Below are 22484 nucleotides of genomic sequence, written 5' to 3' on the forward strand. Positions count from 1 at the left end.
GGTCCACCTGTGGATTATTGGTGGTAATTAATGACATTCATTGGAAACTATGAGTATTCGGAGCCGCCTTCTATTCGCTTCACTTGCCACATAAAAACATGGGCACCCTTCTTCTCAGGCCCCCTCAGCCTTGTATCGCTTCATCCATGTTCCTTTCCGCCTGACTTTTGGTTTTAAACATATGTATTAGTGCCAAGCAAACCAAAGCACAGGCCGCTTTTAGCACGTCTGTGTCGAAAAGGCATCTTGAGTCCATGGGGGTGCTTCGATATAAAACTCCCACAACAGGAATTGCACTTTATGACTCTGCATTCTTCACTTTATACTTTTTCAGCTTGCGGTCTTAAAAGACATCATGACTGTTCAGTGTTGTATTGTAATTAACTACCCCACACACGGAAACACAACAGGGTGGGGTAGCAAGGTAAAATTTTACTACGGCTGAAAAAAGGCAAGACTTGGAGGAAACTGATTTGTCCATCTCTGGTTTGTGTCACTGTGTCGTTTTTATCACCACTGGACTCTGGCACACCCACATCAGGCTGCTTAGTGCATTTAGATCTAATAGCACACAGTTGCTTATATAACCATGCACAAAGCACTTTCAAGAACCAGCACATGTACATACCTTCGCCATAAAGGTGGGCATAAATCCCAGAATGGTCTTTACTTAACGGAAATTCATAAGCAATGGGAAAGGTGCTGTTATACTCCCTTTGTCAGAGTTGGGTAATGGTGTGGTTGCTGTGGTCAAACCAACGTTGCCAGCCAGTGATCACACTATCTTACTGTAGGCTATTGTGTAGATGGTCATGAATGCATCTGTATAGGATATACAAGTTTGGGCACTCACTTTGTACACAACGTTCCAACGATGGCACCAAATCATGCCCAAATGCCCTCTTCATCCTCCTGGGTAGAAACAGGGGAGATACATCATTGTCAGTAAACCGTTTTACCATGTGAAAACTCAAAACATTTTTTAAGCCTCTAGTGCATATTGTGACATTTCTTGTGTGGAGTGTTTCTGACAAGCTTGGTAAGCTTACTGGGCTGCAACTGGGTAAAATTGCCTTTGTATGCAACGTGCTAGCTAGCCAAGATGCTAAATGTTAGCATGCAGCAACTGGCTGTGACATACCCTCTAAACAGAACCAGACCTATAAGTACTCATTCTGGCAGGTTAAACGCACAGACAGACACAGTCTCGCATGCAAACAATCAAGAGTGCCATGTGCAATTTCTCACAGATCTAAAGAAAGCAACATGTTAGGGCCTAACACAACCAACAACAAGCAACAACCTAAAAGAAAGGGTTGTACAATTCATATTTTGATAACCACTTTAAGAATGTTTTCTATTTCCTTCAAGGGCCTGCTGCCAAGTGTCTGGCAGCGGAGCTGGCATAGCTAAATGAGAACAACATGGACACCACCAATACGCCTGTCAAAGCGCACACACTTCGTGCTGAGCCACAGAGCTGGGTTATATCTCAAGAGGATAAATGCACTTCCACTGCTTGTCTCCATCAATTATATTTCACCTGTACCTTGACAAATGACACTGTAATGTAGGTACAGGCACATTGACGACTTGATTGCACTAACAGAAAACAATCTGAGACACAATTTTGCGTTGTCACTCACAAAAAAAGAGGAGCCAAAACAATTTTGTATCAGTTTTTTATTTTACAACTGTGTTGTGTAACCTCGACTAGATGCTAGACATGTGAGACCCCTTGTGAACTAATCAATAAATAAAAAAAGCTAAACCACTCCAGAAATCGAGGGTGGGAAGAAAAAAAAGAATGAGGGGAAGAGTGGAAGACCATGTTGAGGAAAAACAAACAGAGTCATTTATCATCTAGATGAAAGCGAGAAATAAAAGGAGGTGTGGAGTCTTGTGTTTGGAGGGAAAACAGTCTCAGTGCGGGGACTTCTGTGACATTCAGACTGTGTGACCTGACATACCCCATCAGCACTACACACGCAAACGCACGCACACGCACGCCCACACGCACCCCCCCCCCCCCCACACACACACACCCACACACACACAGTCACTCCTTTGGGGCTTTGTCCTAACCTTGGGGTGAAAGAGCAGATATGAGGAAAAGCCATGTGGTTATAGGCTGACCTCTGTCAAGACATTCTGTTGTTTTTAAAGTGTGTGCGCTTTACACAAGCGGAAGTCCTAGACAGTAACAACTTGCCTAAACAACAGACTGTGTGACCGTGGCTTGGGAATAGAAGACAATGACTACAAGACTACTGTAAAAAGAAAGTATATGCATTCATTGCACTGTATACTGTCCCTTACGGCTTTGTGATATTCAACTGCATTATTCAATCATATTGTATCATCTAATTCCATACAAAATCAAAAGCGGAATGATTGAAAATGTATCTTCGCTGTTGTGTGAAAAACACTTAAACCATGTTTTTCACAGGACAGCTGCGATACATATGAAAATGTCATTTTTTTCTGGCAAGAAAATGTTATAGTTTGTTTTCACATAAACGAGCAAAGTTATGCAAACACTCAAGTGTTGAATCCTGTCGTGTTGATATGAAATACAGCGTGATCTTCAAACAGACGCACCAAGTCTTGCCTCAGGCCTAACAACCTCACAGAGAATAATTGGTCATCAGAGAGATTCATGACTTCAACTAATTTCACATACAAATCCCAAATTTGTCTTCTGTGACTTAGCTGGGAGTATCGACTTTGAGTGAAAGAAGCATAAATGGAGAAATGGCGTTCTTGTGAATGATAAACGAAAATGTTTAAGACCATCACCTGTCGTTTTGTGGTAGCAAACTTGACACTGATGGGCTGATGCGGACATTCAAACTGACCTGGTCCATAGGGGATCTGTGATTGGCATGTGGGGGTCCTCTTGGGAGGCTTCTGTGATGCATATTTGCAGAGTGCAAGTGGACAGAATGGTGAGGATGATGTTGAGGGTGGATGCGATCTTCCTCATAGTTATCGGCCATCATCTTCATTCTGTTCTGAGTCTGCCAAAATTGAGAAAACAAAACATTTTGGTTATTAGGATGCTGATGGCCCTTCTCAGGGTACAACATGTTGAAAGCCATCAAAGATGTTAAAAGCAGCAGCGCTGACAACACTTGACAGGTGATATATTGGCTAAGTCGGAGTGTCTGATGGAAACACCATAAGTCTGTCAAATATGATCCATTTCGCAGAGTACCACTTAAAAGGATAAGAAAAATGGCAGTAAGGAAGGTTAGTAAACGAAGCCTGAGGCTGCCGACGTTCTCACACTTGCATTTTAGATTCCATAGACCACAAATATGCTCCAATATCTGTCATTCTAAATGCCCCCAAAATGGCATTCTTTCTATGTTTGTGTAAGAAAATGTTTATGCGAAATAGGCTGTCTTTCTACTAACATTTCTGCACTGAAGAGAGATAACAGCCTGCACTGACGGACATAAGGCTGACTTGTGTGAAGCCAGCTGTCTAAGAGATAGACATAGATGGAGTGGGTGCAGATATATTGACAGGTTCAGTTATATATTTTCTCCGCTGAAAATACTTTTCCTGAGGGTGGAGTTCAGACCTGTAGGTGCAATCGTGTTGAAGCTGAAGAGCATTCGAGGGAAAGATATGTGCACGCATGTTATTCAAAATGGTGTGACATTTGTTTGAATGAGGGTCAGCCTTAAATGAAGAGGCCACAGATACAAGGTAGATACAGCCTGGGGACACGGCTGCTGAGATAAGCAGTGAGTGCCTAATGACTGAGGAAATGAGGCAAGCAAGATCACAAGAGAGGATGTGGCTCATATTAAAGAGCTTAGCCATTCAAATGGAGGAAAGCTACTTAGATAAGGGAAAAACTTCAACACCATGGTCAGGGGAAATAGGATGAGGGGTACGAGGGCTCAGAGGGACACCAGGACCTGGTTAAAGACTACGCTGAAATGGGCTGTCCTTCCTGACTTCACATATTGACACTCCCGGGTGTGACTGGGTGGGGCAAGAGTTACACAACGGACACCTGTCGTTGAGACAGGGAAAATTACATATCGCACACCATACAGAGGTAAAAACACAAGGCCTTCCAAAAATATTTGATGCTTATGCTGAACTAGCTGTCTGTGTCCTTGCAAAGAAAAATATTACAGAAGTGGAAGGTGCCCCCATCAAGGCCGAACCGTCCTTCCATTGGCCTGCTATGTCTGATTTGGTTGTTCCATCACTGTTCACACATTCCAAGTGATTATTACTTTCAAAGGAAGAATCCGATTGATGCTGCATTGAAAACACTACACATTACCTGTCGGTGCTCTACCAGTCCCAACTTTCAACAAGTAATCAATTCAGGAATTACTACTTTCAGTCAAAACTAAAAACCTGTTTGTTTTGCACAATATTTTGCAACAGATGGGAGCAGAAATACAGCCAAGCCTCTAGATGAATTGAGTCATCTGAAACAGATCCAGGTGGCACAACTGGCTGGGCAGACCTAAGCAGAGTTTTGGATTAAAAAAAACAAAAAAACATCATTGTTAGCGATACCCCCTGAAAACACTGATATGTGTTACCACACCAGATTTCCCAACTGTTTGGATATACTGTATGTGTCTCTGCATGTGTACCAGAGTGCAGCTGTTGGTGTAAACATATCACTGCTCAGCCCACAGCTGCACCCAAAGCTTGGGTCAAGCCCTTCCTAAATCTCAAGATTAACCTGATTAGTACACAACGACATTAACACATTGATACATGAACGGACATGAGACGAACTACATAGTTGAGGAAAGTCTTGAAAAAGTCTCGAACAGTGCTTTTTTTCCATTTCTTTAATGAGGTCTGTTTGTAGGCATATGTATGAGTATGCATTCCGGCCCAACATTACACATTTTTCCCAGTCATTAAGACACAGTGACCCTGCTTCAAGCAGACCGATTGTATTACACTGGTTCCGTCCCATGGCGCAACTCTGAAAACGTAAAATTCATCTTTCCACAGTGGAGGGATGCATTATGTGGGGGATGGATGCTTCGGTCCCTCAGACGTAAAAGGTGGATGTGAGTATGAGTACAAATGTATCATTTCTCAGCTTTAAAGAATCACTAATGCTTGGCCATCTTTCACTAGGTCGCAGCGAGAAATCCCGCAAGGGGACGCGTATTTGTTCTGAGTCTCCCGAGGAAGTCTAAACATTACACTTTCTGTGTGTGTGTGTGACTTAGTGTGAGTCTTTGAACCTCAAAGGGTAACTGGATGTCTCAGAAAGCAGACTGCATGCTCACACAGGCACGCACGCACACACATGCACGCACGACACGCCGAAAGTGGTTGATGGAGAGGTCAGACAGGGCACAGCTATCTGTAAATCTATCTGCTTCACCAGATCCTTTTCTCCTCAGAGTCCCATAATTCTTTGGCATTTCCTGGTCAGTTTCTTTCTACCGGTGGCTATTGATGATCTGAGACGAGCAACTTACCCTTCACAAATCTCTGTGGGCGCAACGACGGCAGCCAAAGGTGTGTGTCGTGTTGGGAGATTTCCTGAGAACTCATGAAAGGAACCAGCACTAGAAGAACCACTCTTCGGAAGTACTTACTCTACAGCCTCCATAACATGAATACATTTAGTTCCATGCTTAAAGGGCTCTGGTGCTAGGCGGTCATAGAATGACTTGGTAAATCCCTAAGCTTAGATGTGATATTTCCAAGGATCTATTTATAAATATATCCCATGACTCCGTCAGAACTACACAATTAACCACCCTTTATTGCAGATCACATTGTTGCAAATACGGCCCGATTTCATCATAAGATATAACTGTAACCTCTGGTTATCCAACAGGAAAACATGATGAATGCAATGGTGATAAACAGGTAATGAGATTTCCCTGAAATCCCTTTAGTGCAGTGCCTGGGAATTGTTTACGAGGCAGAAACAAACATGTAGGTGGGTACATGTTTACCACTACATCTTTTGACTTTAAAATGCACCATGTTTCCCAGAAACCCCTCTGTTTCAGGACACAGGCCCACTCCCTGCTGTTGGATCATTATTGTTAGTGTTCATTTTGGTTCCATCAGCCATGTGGTTTGACGAGAACCTAATAAACCACATACCTCGGCTGGCATTGGGTGTACTGAACAAAAAAGGTCAATCCGGGAAATAAGTGATGACATTTAACATCTGTTACACCAGAAGCTATCAGACAGGACGCTCTGCTAATGATTCACCCATGAGTCAAATGCAGAGCGGGGCATTCCGCCTAGCCGACGGACCGGTCTGTTTATCCGACTATGACGGACACCCATTTCGTCGGCGATAAACGGGGAATTTTTTTTAAAAAAGAAGGATTAAGCAAAAGCGGAAGTGGATTTTCGCCCATCTATGGAATCGTCTAGAACCTGACATTGATGAATATTGTTTCGTTTGATACAGGTAAATTTGCTTCTTTATTCGTGTATTTTACATCAGGCATGTTTTTGGTGAGCTAATGGGTCCTAATAACGTGCCGCATGACATCAGGGTCACACCGTAGTCTCTTGACAATAATAAATGCATGCTCGCATACGACTCTTGTTAGCGCTGCTTGTATTCTGCCCGTTTATCTCCGAAAGAAACATGCCGAGTAAACAGTGCTGCTATGCAACTTACAGAAAGAACTCCAGACACTACGACCGTCCACATATGAAGGACGTATTCGTTACTCGTGAGGCTTTGTAAAGCTCTTTGGGCAGAATGATGTAGAACCACACAAAAAAACGCATAACAGTGCACTATCTGTTTGAATATTAAGTGGGGTTTTTTTAGGGGGGGGGGCTTAGATGGATAGACGGATCAAAATTTAGCGGTAGTTGGTCACAGTTTGCAGTCGAAAACGCTAACGGAAGCCTGTTTAAAATCATAGGCGGACTGGCCCAAAGGCGGGTACTATTTTTTCCAGCCGGACAAAATGGCAGATAAACGGACGGCGGAAGGGTACCCTGGCTATAGCCGGAAGGCGATAAACGGACCGCACATTTTTAGTAAAATGCCCAGCTCTGGTCAAATGTAGGTCTGCATTACATAGAAGTAATTGTAAAAACACTATTGCCATATCAACTTAAGTGATCATTTTGCCTTTTGCCTGAACGTAGAACCACAGCCCCTTCTTGGTTTGTCATGCGATGACTGAGCACAAAAATGTGGTTTGAGGCGGAGGAGCCAATTCTGTTTACAAGAAATTATTAACTTCTGCCTGTTCTTGGTTTGAAAGTACAAAGTTTGCCCGTGAGGCTGCTTTGCAGGCATGGCCTGGCGATCTGCAGCAGGTTTGAATTTGTCGTTCCGCTTTGATTTACAAAGCCACAATGTCCTAAATTGTGACCACAAGGCGAGGCTCCACATCAATCACATGCCAGTCACCCATTTAGACCACAATGGCTGCATGTCTGCCACATTTTTTATAGCTTGGTAGGTTGTGTGCTGGTTGTACCTGCTGTTTGAGTTGGTGCATGAGCCGATCTTTTTCCCGCTTCAGGGCCATCACCTCCTCTTGGGCTTTCCTGCGCTTCGAGGGAGACAACTCCAGCAGGGCTATGTTAGCATCCTTCTCACTGATAGCTGCCAGTAACGCTTGCTGCCTGAGGAAGTGAAAATAGTTCAGTAAATATTTGGCCTTAGAATATTTATTTAAGCGGTGACACGAGGTACACAGCTATCGCAGACGTCACATAGATCTTTCCATATCTTTATTCCAGAGATATCTTTCAAGTGGTCTGCTAAGTGCTCTGGTATCAGAGTGTGACTCATGTTCACGTCATGGTGTAATGAAGCCTAATAGAGTAGCCTGAGGGGGCAATGACATCTTTCCTGTGTCACTGCTGACTCCCGCTAGTTTGTACAAATACTGTAAGTGTCTACAGGTGCAGAGCAAGTAAGCAAGCATTATCATACACAGACTACATACACAGACTGCATTCAACTCTACTCCCACTATCCTATCACAGACCCCAACAGATCTATCCCATAGAATGAACTGGATTTTGTAAATCCACCAGTGACAAACACCATTTAGGCACACTTATGTAAACGCATGTGTCAATAACGATCGACAAAAACATGGACTTGGTCACCTCTTTCAAACTTCCCGTTCTTACCATTCCACTATTCTAGGAAGACCTTTATGATTTTAGTGTGCCTGTGGGAATTGGTGAGGTTAGAGGACAATGATCTTGGATGAAAGAGGCTGTCTCACAATCTCTGTTTGATGGGGTTGCGGTCAGGACACTCAAGTGCTTGTTGTTCCACAAAAAAGTCAACCAAGCACGCCTTTATGAACCTTGCTTCGTGCAGACAAGGTTTCTTCCTTTTTTTCCCCCAAAAATGTTTTTTTTTGGGCTGTTTTTCCTTGCCTGGTTTCATTATTCAGACAAGGGAATGTCATTGATCATTGTAAACTCGGGTATTGTGAAGCCCTTTGAGACACTTTTGCAAATAAGACTGATAAGGTAAGCTAAAACAAGGTACGGTAACATATATGAAGATAAATTAAGGCTGTCACATCAGATTCCCAGTTTAAATAAAAAGTGTTTGCCTGTGCCTTTCTGACAATTTCACTGAAGCCGGATATTATGTGTGCGCGCTTACACATCAACTGCTTGGTGAAACGAGATAATTAGATGTTAGCCTATGGCAGCTCAACAACAACAGTTGCTTTCGTCACAGAGGAGCCTCTGCAGTTAGCCTTTTGTGAGAATTTTCTTACAGGCAGCAATTACTTCAAAAGCCCACTATGCATCTGTACCCTACACAGCGGAAGAAGGCCAATTTACCTGGCCAGTGTGTAAGTAGCTAATGATAAGGAAAACATTTAAGATAAACTGATCTTTTATTAAGATTCCGGAGGGACACTGGCTTGTTTAATTACAGTAATCAAGAGCTGTTTTATTACATTTGAACAAATAGAAGAACATCAGTTGAGGAATGTGACTTGACTGACAGGGCTCTGACATGAAACTTCTATTGATGGATGTGGTGTCTGCTGCAACATGGTCCAAATCCAAGTTTTTTTTCTTTCTTTCTCTGTTGGGTTTATAAAAAATGGGGTCGGTGGTGGATTTTCCTGCAATACAACACTCAAGTAATAGTTCTAAATTATATATGCTCACAGACAAAAAAACAGCATCTGTTGATGATGAAGCCATAACCTCCTTGGCGGAGGTAATCAGGAACATGTCAATGCAAGGTAATATGTGGGTTGACTTTAGTGGAAGAGGAAGAGAGAGGGCACATTCAAATTGCACTTTGGGCTCAATTAAAAATTGACCTGCATTGGAGTGTTTTTATTCCATGATTTAAGTCCCTGCAGTAATAACTCAATTGCAAAAATAAACACACTGAGCCCCGACTAAAGTCTCGCTGGCCTGGGACTCTACATTTGGTGTTTTTAGTACAATTATCCTTGCACCGCATCTGGATTCTCCCATTCAAGACCATTAATAGGCCGCTGTGTGTTTGTGTGCGCTCACATGGTTACTCCCATTCGTGCCGGTATTTGTGTGCGCATGGGTGTGTGTTCTGACATGTGGATCGGCGCGGCTAATCACACCATTAATCACGCAGCAGCTCTGACGTGACACTTTTCGTCTCCACACACCTTCACTGTTATTTCTTTTAATGCTCACTGTAATGGGAACGCACACAAACACATGCGCATACAGACTTACATTGCACCGGCGCACGTGCTTTCAACTGAACCCAGCCAGCACCAGACCGCATTTCAATATTGCGCAGGTGTCATTAAAATTTTACTGTATGAACATCTCTGAGAAAATACAAGTCAAGCCCTGTACACTATTGGCTACTAAAAGGTCGACCAAATGGACTTGTGAAGTGTACTGTACAAAACTTTAGATTTTCAGTGCTCCGGATTAGGCAATAGAAAATGTACCATAACTGGTGGGATTTTTGAGCAATTTAGCGACAGAACAGACATATTCTTTTTTGATTAGCTTTAATCTTTGTCATGTTATTGAAATTAAGGATTGATCAAAGCTAATCGAATAATTCCTACTAAATTACCACTCACAAGAACATGGTGAAAAGAACTAACCCTTGAGTAAAGCATAGAAACCGTGAACTGCTGTCCGGGCACTACATTAAATTCACCGCCAGACATTTTCAGACCCTCTTTTACCCTAACGTTTGAAAAAATGTGACAAAATATAAATACATTCCTGGGATCGACTGTATGGACTGTGAAAAGAAAAGTCAATCCGTCAATGGCAGTGAATGAGTTTACTGCCCACGGCTCCAGTGACATTCTTTTCAAAGATCCCATCGAAACACACGCAGGTAAAATAAAAGGTTAATTTGTTTGCCAGCAAATGTACATCAAGCTCGATCGATTCTACACGGGTGAGCTTACGGACCGAATGAACAGTTGAGAGAAATACAGTAAATGTTTCAAGAAGGCATCCGAGTGTGTCCACAATCATGAACATTGCCTACAACATCAACATACATCAAGGAAGGGGCCATCATTACAGCACACTGCCACATTCAAACTCTCAAACTCTCATCTAGCTCATTTTCTTCTGTATTTCTTCATTCAAGCACTAACAGAGTGAGGTCAAAGGTTAGCAGTTTTGAAAGATAAGTTTATATTATCTGTGAACTCATCTCAAAAACAGAGATCCATCTCTTTAACCCCCACTGAGTCAATTATTCAAATATTGCTGCATAACCATAGTTCACGATGTGTTTTCAATCGCTAGTAAAAAGAAAAACAAACTTTTTTTTGCTTTTTTTTTTTTTTTTAACCTGTTAAAGATTGATCCATTACAAAAAGAAAATAATCCTGATGTCATAGGAACGTACGTTATAGCTTGAATGTCACACATCTGGACCTTGTCGAGATTCAAGCGCATTGGGTTCCTCCCCCTTATACGGCAAGCTAACTCTCTGTAGAATTGCATTTCTTTCGTTATTGATTGGCCCTTAGAACTCTCTGAGATGGACCCCAGAATCAACGGCTGCCCTGTCCCCTCCAGTTTGTAAATGAGCTCAGCAGATTACAGCGCTGTCTCCCTGTGGGGTGCACTCGGAGAGGTCCTGTAGAGGTATGCTGACTGATGTCTTCCTAAAACAATAAAAAGGATCATTATTATGATTAGCCAGCCAATAAACTCTGCCTCCTACATCCTCAATCAATGAATGTGTGTCCACTGGATGCATAGCGTGTGTCAGTGCGATGATTTGCCCTTTGAATCAAACTAATTTGAGTGACCATTTGGGCTCCGATGTAAACCACCAGGATTCATTATGAGGCCGACAAGCACACAAGACAAATGCTTGCACTTTTCACCAAGTCAACACGTTTGCTTTCCTACCCTCTGGTCTCACTCCCTGCTTAACTTACACTTGGCGTGTCGTTGACCAACAAAGGATTATCTTCATTTCCTGTGAGGTGGAAAGGGTGACAATGAAATGTTGTTGTCACGACGAGCGCACGATCGATCTTCATAAAAGTCAGACCCTCTGCACTCCGAAGTCATAAGGCACTGTAATAATAGAGTAGATAAATCCTGTTGCTGGGTCTTCAGGGTAAAACTTTTTTTGTCTAGTAAATAATAGCTTTTTGGGTAATATAATAAACATGGATCTCGTGTGAAAAGCTGTGTCTTTATACACATAGCACATATTATAAGTGTGCACTTAGGTTTCCAAAGTGGCCAGCACATACTGTAGCTTGGACTGACATCTTATTTATAAGGGGGGGGGGGGGGGGGGGATATCTTCGTTCAAGTACAACATGTGATTCCAATTGAACTTTAATGGGCCCAGGACATATTGAGACGCTCGGCTCTACATTGGTGGGAGATGGATGGTTAGAGTACATGACTGTGTGACAGGAGGTGAAAGGAAAAGGAGTCGGAGAGGTCAGAAATGGAAAGAAAATAGAGACGAGGTAAAGAAAAAGGGGGCGGGGGGGGGCAAGGAGATGTGAGGCAGGGGTTGGTATTGAGGACAAAAGGATGACAAATGAGGAGATAGGACTTAGATGAAAATGCCCTGGCTGTGGAACTGCTGTTGACAGACGGTGATGTCACAGGGTAAATCGGACACGAGCAGGCCGGACCCACCTCGGAAAAAAATGAGGGGTAAGACAAACACATTTTTAAAAACTGCTAATCAAAAGGAGAAGGTTATGGATGAAAACATGTATCTGAGCTACATGAGAGAAAGGGAAGATAGGAAGTAGAGCAGGGAATAACAAGTAAAGGTAAAGATTTAAGAGTCTGACTTTGTCCTAAATCAGCTCAGCGCACTCCACGTTGTTATTCCTTGGCGTCACCGTTGAGGGAGATGTGTTTATAATTTGTGTTATGACTTACTTGAAATTATGAGTGTGGAGAGTCAGCCGGACAGAAACAGATGCGTTCGTGGGATGCCCCAGGGAACCATCAATACTGCCCCTGAGAACAGCGCACTCTGTGCACACGTTTGCGCCTTCATGTCTTCCTTGAAAGTGTGATATATTCCCTAAGCAAGATCACGGGGAGCCTACTAATATCAGTTCCCAGAACATCCATTATAAGCTCCTCTAGTTTGTGATCAAGACTCTTAACTGTCCAGCTCTGCTGAGACATTCCGTGGGGATTTTATGGCCATTCCGTGATTGCAAGTGTGTGAAGCTGCAGCGAGGGCTGCTGGTGGCGTAATGGTGGCGGGGAGGCGGGTGGGGTTGGGGGTGTCCAACTAATCAGTCTGCCTGTGGTGAGCGCAAGCAGAGGACATGAGAAGGGACATGGTTGACGGACACTATTATTTATAGACTTTAAAGTCAAAGGGGGTATATTTCCAGCGTTAGAAGCATTATAGCTTCACCTTGCCTTGTTATAAAGAAATATTTTACATCTTTACATGTGGGCTCATTCTATTTTCACTCTGGTCACTTGCCAAATGCGCGCTATATAATAATTTAATAACGTATCATATATATTGCTGGCATCGGGCCAAAACCTCATAACTCACATTTTGGTGAACTTCATATCTTTTCAAAAATCAATTCTATTGGTTGCCCTGCAACTGGCTGGCGACCAGTTCGGGGTGTAGTCTGCCTTCGCCCGTTGACGGCTGGGATAGGCTCCAGCAACTCCCCGCGACCCTGTATAGGATAAGCGGTTTGGAAGATGACATGACATGATTCTATTGGTCGGTCCGCACGTGTGGGTGTTACATTTAAATGTTATTGACCAATCTAAAGTGTTGAAAATGGCTTGCTCTCTTTCATGATGGAATGCTTGAACAAATTTACCATTTTTGGGGTCTCCTGAAAAGTTGCTATTTTGGAGGTAGAAGGTACAGCAATATGTATATATGCAATACAATAATTTACCATATGTGTATATTGGAAATTAGTAATCGTAATCCTGTGCTTCAGGCAAGAATGCTATAATGTTAGCTCCCAAGAAAAAGCCATGACAACAGATGGTTCCCCCAGAACCGGGCCAGTTTGTGTGTGTTTTCACTTCACTAATAAAATATACAACCCACTTACTCCGCTCACTCCCACTCCCTCACTGGTGCTCTGACCGACTGGTCTAATTGAAAGGGTATGCATCAGTTTTACAGCAACAAGAGGGAAAACATGAGGGGACAAAAATCAACAAATCTGCCAAAAGTAGCCAAATGTTTAGAGTGGGAGCAGGGACGAGGAGAGGTGGCTGACTGCTCCCAGAGATGAGCTGGACCAGACGGGCCACCGGTGCATTCCAGGCGAGAAGCAAGATAGAGAGACACAAACACAGAGCGGGACCAGGTGGCCTTGTGTGTATGAACGCAGATTAACGACACAGCGAGAGATTTCTAACATTAGTCCCAAACTAAACTCTCAGCTCCAATCATTGACAATATTTATCATACACACCAAGATATACCGAAGCGCTTTAAGAGTAAGTCAGTGTGTTTTTTATGATCAATTCGAGGGGAAAAAAAACAAACAAACATGAGATTAAAGGATCGAGATAAATGACATGTTTGAGTAAAAATGCTTAGAGCATGAAAAAAATCATTATAGATAGATGACAGCTAGAAGGCAAAATACCTGTACAAGCAATATCTCGCTTTCATGAGTTCCATTTGAAAGGCACAGCTAAATAAATACAAAATGCTGTCAAATGTGACAATTGTGTGCAGTACAATTCAATATGTAAGTATTTTAGTGTTAAATTAAGATGGAGACAAATTAACTATTTAAGAAAAGAACAAGAGCGGCTCAGATTTCTCCCAACCATCATATCCAGCCTTACGTGTAAGGTATGGACAAGACACAGCATGATAATGATTAAATTGCAAAAGTGTTGGTAGGTTTATTTTTGCACTGAGGACAGAGTCAGGTTGTCTGTGGTCTTCATGCCGAATACATCCTGAATCTGACTCTACATCTGAAACAAAAATGTCAAGATTGAGATTGTGATCTTGAAAAGCAAATAAGCATAAAACCCAAAGCTGGTGCTTTTATTATACAGCAAGCTCTCGCTTCCAGGTTCATTGTATCACCCTTATAGGATCAGCAAAGGCTCGGGTGGATCCTTGCTGTAAACTTGCATAAATAAATAGAGAAAGCTTGGTCGGACACCAAGGAAGTGAAGCTTGTGATGTGATTGGCAGTTTTTTTCCCCTAGAACTTCCTCGAGAGACTTTGCCTTTTACATCAACTCAAGCATAACATACACGATATGTTTGTCCAAGTGTCTGGCATAGCCTGGCACAAGCCTCCAACACAAGTCCAAAAATGAAGTCTGACCCAAACTTGGCAGAAGAGCAGTTGGTAATTTCTTAAAGGGGAGGTTTGTTTTCCCTCTTTATCGTCTCAAACTCAAACAGACAAACACACATATAAAGCAGCCGTGTTCTTTAAAGCAGTGGTCACACTGACACCTGCATTTTGATATCGTTGCAAAGTTGCAGCTCACTTTTAGGGAAGTTAAGAACAATAGCATGTTTTGTTTAGAAGTAGCCCCTGAAAAGACAAAAAGTAAATAGTGTATTATAGGGTTGCTCTATTATGAAAAAAATATGAATCATGATTATTTTGGTAATTATTGAAATCAGGATTATTTAAACAATCATTGTTTGTGTGAACAAACAATGCGTTGGATATAAATGCATAGTAATAATTTTTTTACAATTATGCCAATTTTGTAATCGTGGAGTTTAATATTCGTAATTGTAATAACATTTCGATTGATTGCACAACCCTCCTTAATTGCCCTCATAAACCTGAAATGTGTCATTCGTGCATCATTCACAGACACATTCAATAACGTGGAGAAAAACATTCCCATTAACAAAAGCGAAAATGCACCATAGATCCATGCATCTTTATCCAGATCTGGATCAAAATGTAATGGTTTCCTTCTTGGCCAATGCAAGGTACGTAGGCCTGCAGTACATTTACAGTGCGTGTCAGTGAAGCACCTTGGAGATTAGCATCATTTATGGTATTTCATTGGCTCAATACAGTGCTGTAACAGCAGCATTTTGTGTCATCATTGGAGTAAATGCTGACTGCTGGCCTTTCGAAAGACAGCTGAACATGATATCGGCAGCAGTGGAGTGACAGTAAAATGTTCCGCTGTGCCAGAAATGCCAAGTACATTACCTTCAGTTTTGCATCACGTTAAGTCAAATGTAATACCCTCAAATAAGACCTTAGCCAGGAGGTCCACTGTTATGAAATCTCCTTCCACACCCAATCAAAACTCCTTACACATCGTTGTTATTGAAAGAGACGTGAAACAAATTACAGAACGGCCGCACCTCTGCATCGGGATTTTGCTTGCCCACTATCTTTATTCATATACATAGTGACCGACGCTCATTCCACAGTGGGGCAAAATATTAAGTTCAAAGAAGTTAGGCAAACACGTTGAAGTAGCAATCCTTGGTCTAACTATTACCCTGAAACCTTCAATTACCCTCCTTGCTTTCCTTGTTCCCCATTCCTCGAGCCTTTCCTGCCCCCTAAAGTGTATCACTCACATTGGTCATTTAACTGCAGCTTGGAAATACTCGGAAAACTCTTGACAAGGGGCCAGAGAGCCCGAAAATATCATGCGCAGAGTATAACCTGGTGTGGTGCCACGACAGAAGCACGCAGGCCTACAGTAAAATTGCACGTGTTTGCACATAGATGATGAAAGACTGGTCCAGACTGGCAGATCCCGAGCTCCAATTGTAGAACCTGGCATTGGACCACAGTTGAACCACAGCTGACATGCGGTGGGATGGGAGGCCACCACATTTATTTCCAGGAGCCGTTGTGACATACAGAACAACGCGCACGCAAATTTACAGCCAATTTCTTAGATATCACTGTCCTGAAGATGGGATCCTTGTTTAGTTTCAAAAGTGGTTTGAGATAAAGAGGACAGATCAGTATCTGCGTCCCACAGTATGCAAAACATCCCAGACAATTATGTAACCAACAAATGTGGTCACCGGAACACAGGCTCGGTTTTCGCCCAGTGCAAGACAACACTGTCCTTTGGCCCGGATTTGTCTCAGTGTGACTGTTTTGCTTGGAGGTGGGACTGTCGGTTTTCCCGTCAGCGAGTAAAGGATACCCAAGTTCACGCTAAAATTCAACCCACACTCTGCCGATCACAGCTACAACCGTTTGGTGTTACTTCCAGTTACAAGTGTTCACAACAACTGAACCGGAGAGCAAAACATTTGTCCTCGGGGGCATTTATCCGTACAGTGGTCAACAACCTTTTTTGAAAGTCAGAACTATTTCTTGGGTACTGACTAATGTGAAGGCTACCAGTTTGATATGCCATAACAAATAAAATGTGAAATAACACATTTGCTCAGTTTACCTTTAGAAACTTTGTATTGTGTTGGGTTCAAATCCACCCCGGAATTGACGTCAATTTTGACCCGCAACACAATACAAGGGTTTTAATTATATGTTATCATTAATAATACATGCTGATCATCTTTATTAAGACCCTGATCAGGTCAGTTTTTCACAATAATTATCAATAACACTGGCCAACAGGTTTCACTAAATGTTTTAATCAGATAAACAAGTAAGCTTTTATAGATAGATTTTTTTGCTCTGATTCCGAATCTTCTCTCACACATCAGGTTTTCATAATAATAATGATAATAATACTAATACATATTATGCCGTACTATGTTTAGCAATTTTCAGGAATTAAGAGTTAGGTTCAGCAATAAGTGGACTTTTTTTTCTGAAACATCCGTAAGCTTTCATAGTTCAAATTTATAAACAAAAAATGAAAATATCTCAAAAACATGATGCACTAGAAAAAACAAAGAGTTTTTTTCCTTTAATCAGCATCAAAAATACGTTTAGTCTCATCTCTGATTAAAATTTGCTGCAGTGTAATAACATATCAAGATACGGACAGGATAAATATCAATATGCAACACATGATTTCTGAAGCAAGTATTTACGTTTTCAAAAGACCACTTCTACGACACAACCACAATATCCCATTACTGGTGAGTTATTTTTAAAATCGTCCCGCAGCCTACGCATATGGTCCTTGGGGCATACCTGATGCCAGCAAGCCCCATGTTGCTGACCCCTGTATTAGTACGTTGTGTTGAAGTGCATTATAATAAAAAAAAGTATCTCCAATATTCTAACCTAACAAAAATCTTTGAAACTCCACATTTCTCCTCCCCACAACATAAACAGAAGATTAGCGGTAAATAGTAAAGAATAGATTCCAGTTGGGAAAATCATTAGCATGGCCAGGAAAATTCTTACCATGCATCACCATTTAATGCGTCGTAAAAATGTCCTTTGAGAAACGCCTCGAGCTAAGGAACGAGAATGCCATTACTTGGATATGTGCACCTACATGTACTGTATATGCTACGCAAATCATCTTTCCCAGCTCCGCTTTGAGATGAGGCAGCAAGAACGGCGCATCATGTTTATAGACTACGACACAAACACACTCTGACCACATACTAACTTACACAGACTTCATTAAGTCAGCTTTACGGCATGAACATTCAAAGCCAAGAATTAAACACAAAAAAGATGCAATAAAGATACAGATGTGACGAGGTAGACGCAGGGTTTCACACACACAAGCACGCACACGCGCTCAGAGGATGAGATCAGGCCGATGATTAGAGGAGCGCTAACCAGGTCTGGGCAGGTCTGCTGTATATTTAACCAGATCAGGGAGGATCATGGGATCAAAGAGTAACGTGATCAGCACTTGGTCTTTTAATGAAAACTCACTATTATTTCAATGTCAATACGAATAGGGAAGGACTTGGAACGAGACGCATACCTAAGTGCAAGCAAGCAAAATCCCCGGTATCAGCATTAACACATTATAGAACTCAGACACACACACACACACACACACACACACACACCCACGCGCGCACGCGCACACGCATACAGTACAGCCAGTCACACTGCTCTATAATCTGGGTAATTTATATGTAGGGAGTGCAGACAGATCATGCCTCTGGTGCACTCGGTCTTCTCATTGCATTTTTCTTATTCGGTGTGAATTCCTAACAGAGACATACTTGTAGTTATGAGTAGTTATAATAAATATGGTTCATGTGAAGATTCAAAGTTACTGGAAGAAGCTGTGTGTCTTTTTATACTTTACAAGCGAATAAAAAATTACAGCCGAGGAAGCACGTCCACGCGCACGCAAGCGTGTAACGGCCAAACTATGCGCCTTGTAATCACTGGAGTCACAAGTGCAAAACGCCCGTCGACATTTTCTGCCTTGACGATGTCGCAACGTCCACAAACGCGCATGAATATAAACGTAAGCACAGACGACGTAAACGCAGACTGACTCAACTGTCGACTACTCGGCCAGCCCTCCCACACACCTGGTCCAGCTCATGTCTGGTTTCTCATGAAGAGACCGGTAGTTTGCAGTCGCATGCTACTGACAGAACCGCTGATTCCCACCTAGATAACACACTCATGCACAGCCAATTAAGCAAGCTCCCTGGGTGGGTTACATCACGGTAATTTTAACAATGGCTTCCACTCAGGCTTTCTGCTGGCTATGATTACATAAAGGAGTGTACTGTCTATGTGTTTATGAGCTGCCAGTTTGGTGGCGGCGGTTATATTGTGCCACTGTTGCACCTTGGCATTCAGAACGGAATGACAAAGCAGATGGTGGAGCTTGAAGTTATTGATTCATATTCAAGTCATTTTTAAGCCTTAGTTTGAAATAGCTGCAGTATTATGCTCACTTGCCCTAGTTCAAAGACACGGACGGATAAGTCCCTCAAAATAGAAGTGGAAATACCTTTTAATGACGAGTTTGAGGCTAAGTCATTGATTCTTAAACGTTTCATACAAAATATCGCCTCAGAAAAGTGCCACCATCAAGGTCGGTTAAATATTTTTTTTGCATTTTGTATTACCATTACACAAAATGATAATTACCTGACATACTGACATTGCTTTATATTGCATATATATATATATATATATATATACATATATATATATATATATATATATATATATATATATATATATATATGGTAAATTGTCTGTCACTTGTATAGCGCTTTTCTAAATTTGGTACTCAAAGCGCTTCACACTGTAACTCATCTACTTACTGATAACGCAGCATCAGCTCAAGGACACTTCGACATGGTCGCAATAATGGCCGGGGATCGAACCCACAACCTCTGGGTTGGGAAACGACCACTCTACCACTGAGCCATGCCGTATGTATATGTCTCATCCTATCCCATGCAGAATCCAAAATGCAAAATGTACTGTAAACAGCAATTTACAGTTTTTTTGTTTTCTAATAAGGAGTCTATGATGAATACATAATATCGCATGCAGAGACATCGCAAAACAGGGCAAACAACCCAGGATATTGCCCGGGGCCACGAGATGAAGGGGGGCTCGAGAGACAGCTGACAGTGGCCCATTGCTGCAAATGATTGATAATTACACTGTAGTTACTGTATAATAAACACTTCTACAGCCATTAAAACAATTCAATTAGCCTTCAACATGTACTTTCATGCTTTTCCACGCCGCTCTCAAACACATCATGAGCTATCAGCGCAAGCATCCATCCATCATTTTTTTTTCTGCTGCCTATCCTGTTCAGGATTACGGGTGAGCTGAAGCCGCTCCCTGGTGACGGACTGCAGGCGGACAACACCATGGACGGGTCGCCATTCAGTTAGAGGGCACGCATAGAGACAGATTGTCACTCTCACTTCCACGCCATCACCGAGCGGGAAGTGAACCCACGCTGCCTCCATCGAAGGCAGGCGAATGAACCACGACACCACTCGTGACGACACACAAGTGTAATCACACAAAAAGGAGATGAAAAATGTTATTTTCCTGGTTGCCGCTGTGCAGCTGATCAAATGTTTTGCAAACAATTCTTTTATATCAAATACTTGGGAAATTCAAAATGACAACTACGGTTGACGTCGATGAAAAACGCTGCACTTTTATCAGCTTTCATGTGGTTGAGTCATCCTAGGAAGCGGCTTGGCGGAAACAAAAACACTGTGTTTTTCTGTGTGTCTGTGTGTTTGACATCTTAGCTAATTGTCTGCTTGCATGCATCTGCGTGTGTGTTTAATGTGCGCTAATCAGCCAAAGTGACATGCCAGGACATTGATGTCAGGAAAAACCGAGGCCCTTTGAGCCTGACAAACAAACAGTGCCAGGATGAGGACCTAAACAATGCGTTGGAATTGTTTTATGTCTTGAGCTTTTGCCCGAGGTGTCACGAGTCGGCGGCACCATGAAAGCCTTCGGTACGGTTCAACGCTCAACGTGCCTCTATGTGTGATTATTTGGTCTGGCAGAGGCTCCTTTGCGACTAGGTTACATTGGATATGCTCAAACCAAGCCGAAAACACAACAGGAGCAGTCGGCAATTAGGAATCGACAACAAAATTGCTCCATGCACACCTTTGCTTTCGCTTCTTGCCATTATCTACTTCGCATCCTTCTCTCCCGCACATTTGGGCCATCCCGTGTGGTATCGCGCACTTCTCTTTGTGTGCGAGTCACCGTTTGCATCATGCGTGGGCCTTAGGTGGGCACAACATCAACTCGCGAGCCCAAAAGATGAAATGATCGCCGGCAGGCTAAGCCCCTGAATAAATACATATTAGCAAAGGCTTAGCAAAGAGCTGGGTGGGCCCTGCGTCTTCATTCCATTCAGTCACGGGGACAAATTTGCCACATTTTCTCCCTAAGCTTACTTGCTCTCACTCATTTGCCGCACTACCAGCACATGTGGATGCTTTTCCGATGCCTCACACGTGCACGGATGATAATGACATCCTTTCACGGAAGACACAGACAGCAGAACAATGACGATGATATCCAGTTCCAATCAGATCCCCCCCCAAGGCCAAGTGCGGGGCGACAGTATCTCAGTACATGTTGCTCGGCCTCTGTGTGTCATGCAGATCTGTTTCAAATTAATGTGAAAAAGAAAAGCCATACACCCCATCTGGGTCACTGTCTGTCTCTCCGCACTGCTCGTTGAAATACATTTGACTGCATCTCCTCCTTGCTCCTCCTACCTCTCCCAACGTATTAAGAATGTCAGCCAACACCTTGTGACAGCGGCGTTTCTGTAAGCATGCAAGAAGTCAAAGACATGACTGGGACTTGTTCTACCCCGTGAACGGAGTTTAGGGGACCTTTGTTGTTGTGTGTGTGTGTGTGTGTTTCTGCTGGGGGTATGCCTGTGTCACTAGTATACTAGTAAAGTTAATGACAGCCATCTGGTCAACAAACCGATTCCAAAATGCTTGTTTTTCTGGTGTCGCAAAGTTATTACGTCAAGACGTTTTTTTTTTTGTTTTTTTTTTAAACAGGCCATCATGTTAAATTACGATGAATGAATGAAATGTACTGTAGAATGGACTGGCACGATGGTGATACTGAGCGTACACGTGTACGCATTTAACGGGAGAATGCGGCAAATTATGGGCAATGTTGCCCATTCAAAAATGGGAACTTCAATTTTTAAATATGTCAGGGGTCCGCATGCCGCAGTAGGTTTGTGCTATGTGTGTCCACCTTTTGTAGCCCTCCTGTTACACGCACACACACACACGCGCACGTGTTCTTTATGGGCAAGCTAATGGAGCTATGCTCTTCCTGCCTCTGTGATGTGGTTTACCGTTGTTTGATGTGCTCAGGAATCCAGCATAGGAGAGCACTCCGATCTTATCACATAAAAGCCCTTGCAATGGAAGAAGACACTCAACTTGCTTTTTTTTTTTTTTTTTTTCCTTTTTTTTAACTTAATAGAAATCAGTGTGCTTGTGAGGTTGTGTGTTTGCGAGAGCCCGTGAGTGTGTTATCGTGTGCGTGTGCACATGTGTGCACCATTTCTTCTAATTCAATCAAGTGTAACCCAAAGCCAAATACACACATTTGATTTTTGTAAATGCT

The 22484-nt window shown here is 42.5% G+C and overlaps 1 protein-coding gene across 6 annotated transcripts in view; it reads right to left on the bottom strand.

Moving 5' to 3' along the window:
* LOC147152966 (ERC protein 2-like) overlaps nucleotides 1–22484 on the bottom strand; it is a 133828-nt gene that overhangs the window by 37302 nt on the left and 74042 nt on the right. For all 6 annotated transcript variants that reach the window (XR_015089757.1, XM_086052970.1, XM_086052695.1 and 3 more), the window contains 3 exons: nucleotides 7479–7626; nucleotides 2859–3020; nucleotides 854–912 (listed from right to left, as the gene is read on the bottom strand). Coding sequence is in view for 5 of the 6 variants with exons in the window: in XM_086052970.1 (XP_085909096.1) it covers nucleotides 886–912; nucleotides 2859–3020; nucleotides 7479–7626 (337 nt within the window). In the remaining variant the exon portion in view is untranslated. The remainder of the gene's footprint in view (nucleotides 1–853; nucleotides 913–2858; nucleotides 3021–7478; nucleotides 7627–22484) is intronic.

The sequence above is a fragment of the Filicampus tigris genome, chromosome 1, assembly GCF_054856515.1.
Source record: "Filicampus tigris isolate MCC_2025a chromosome 1, RoL_Ftig_1.0, whole genome shotgun sequence".
Taxonomy (NCBI): domain Eukaryota; kingdom Metazoa; phylum Chordata; class Actinopteri; order Syngnathiformes; family Syngnathidae; genus Filicampus; species Filicampus tigris.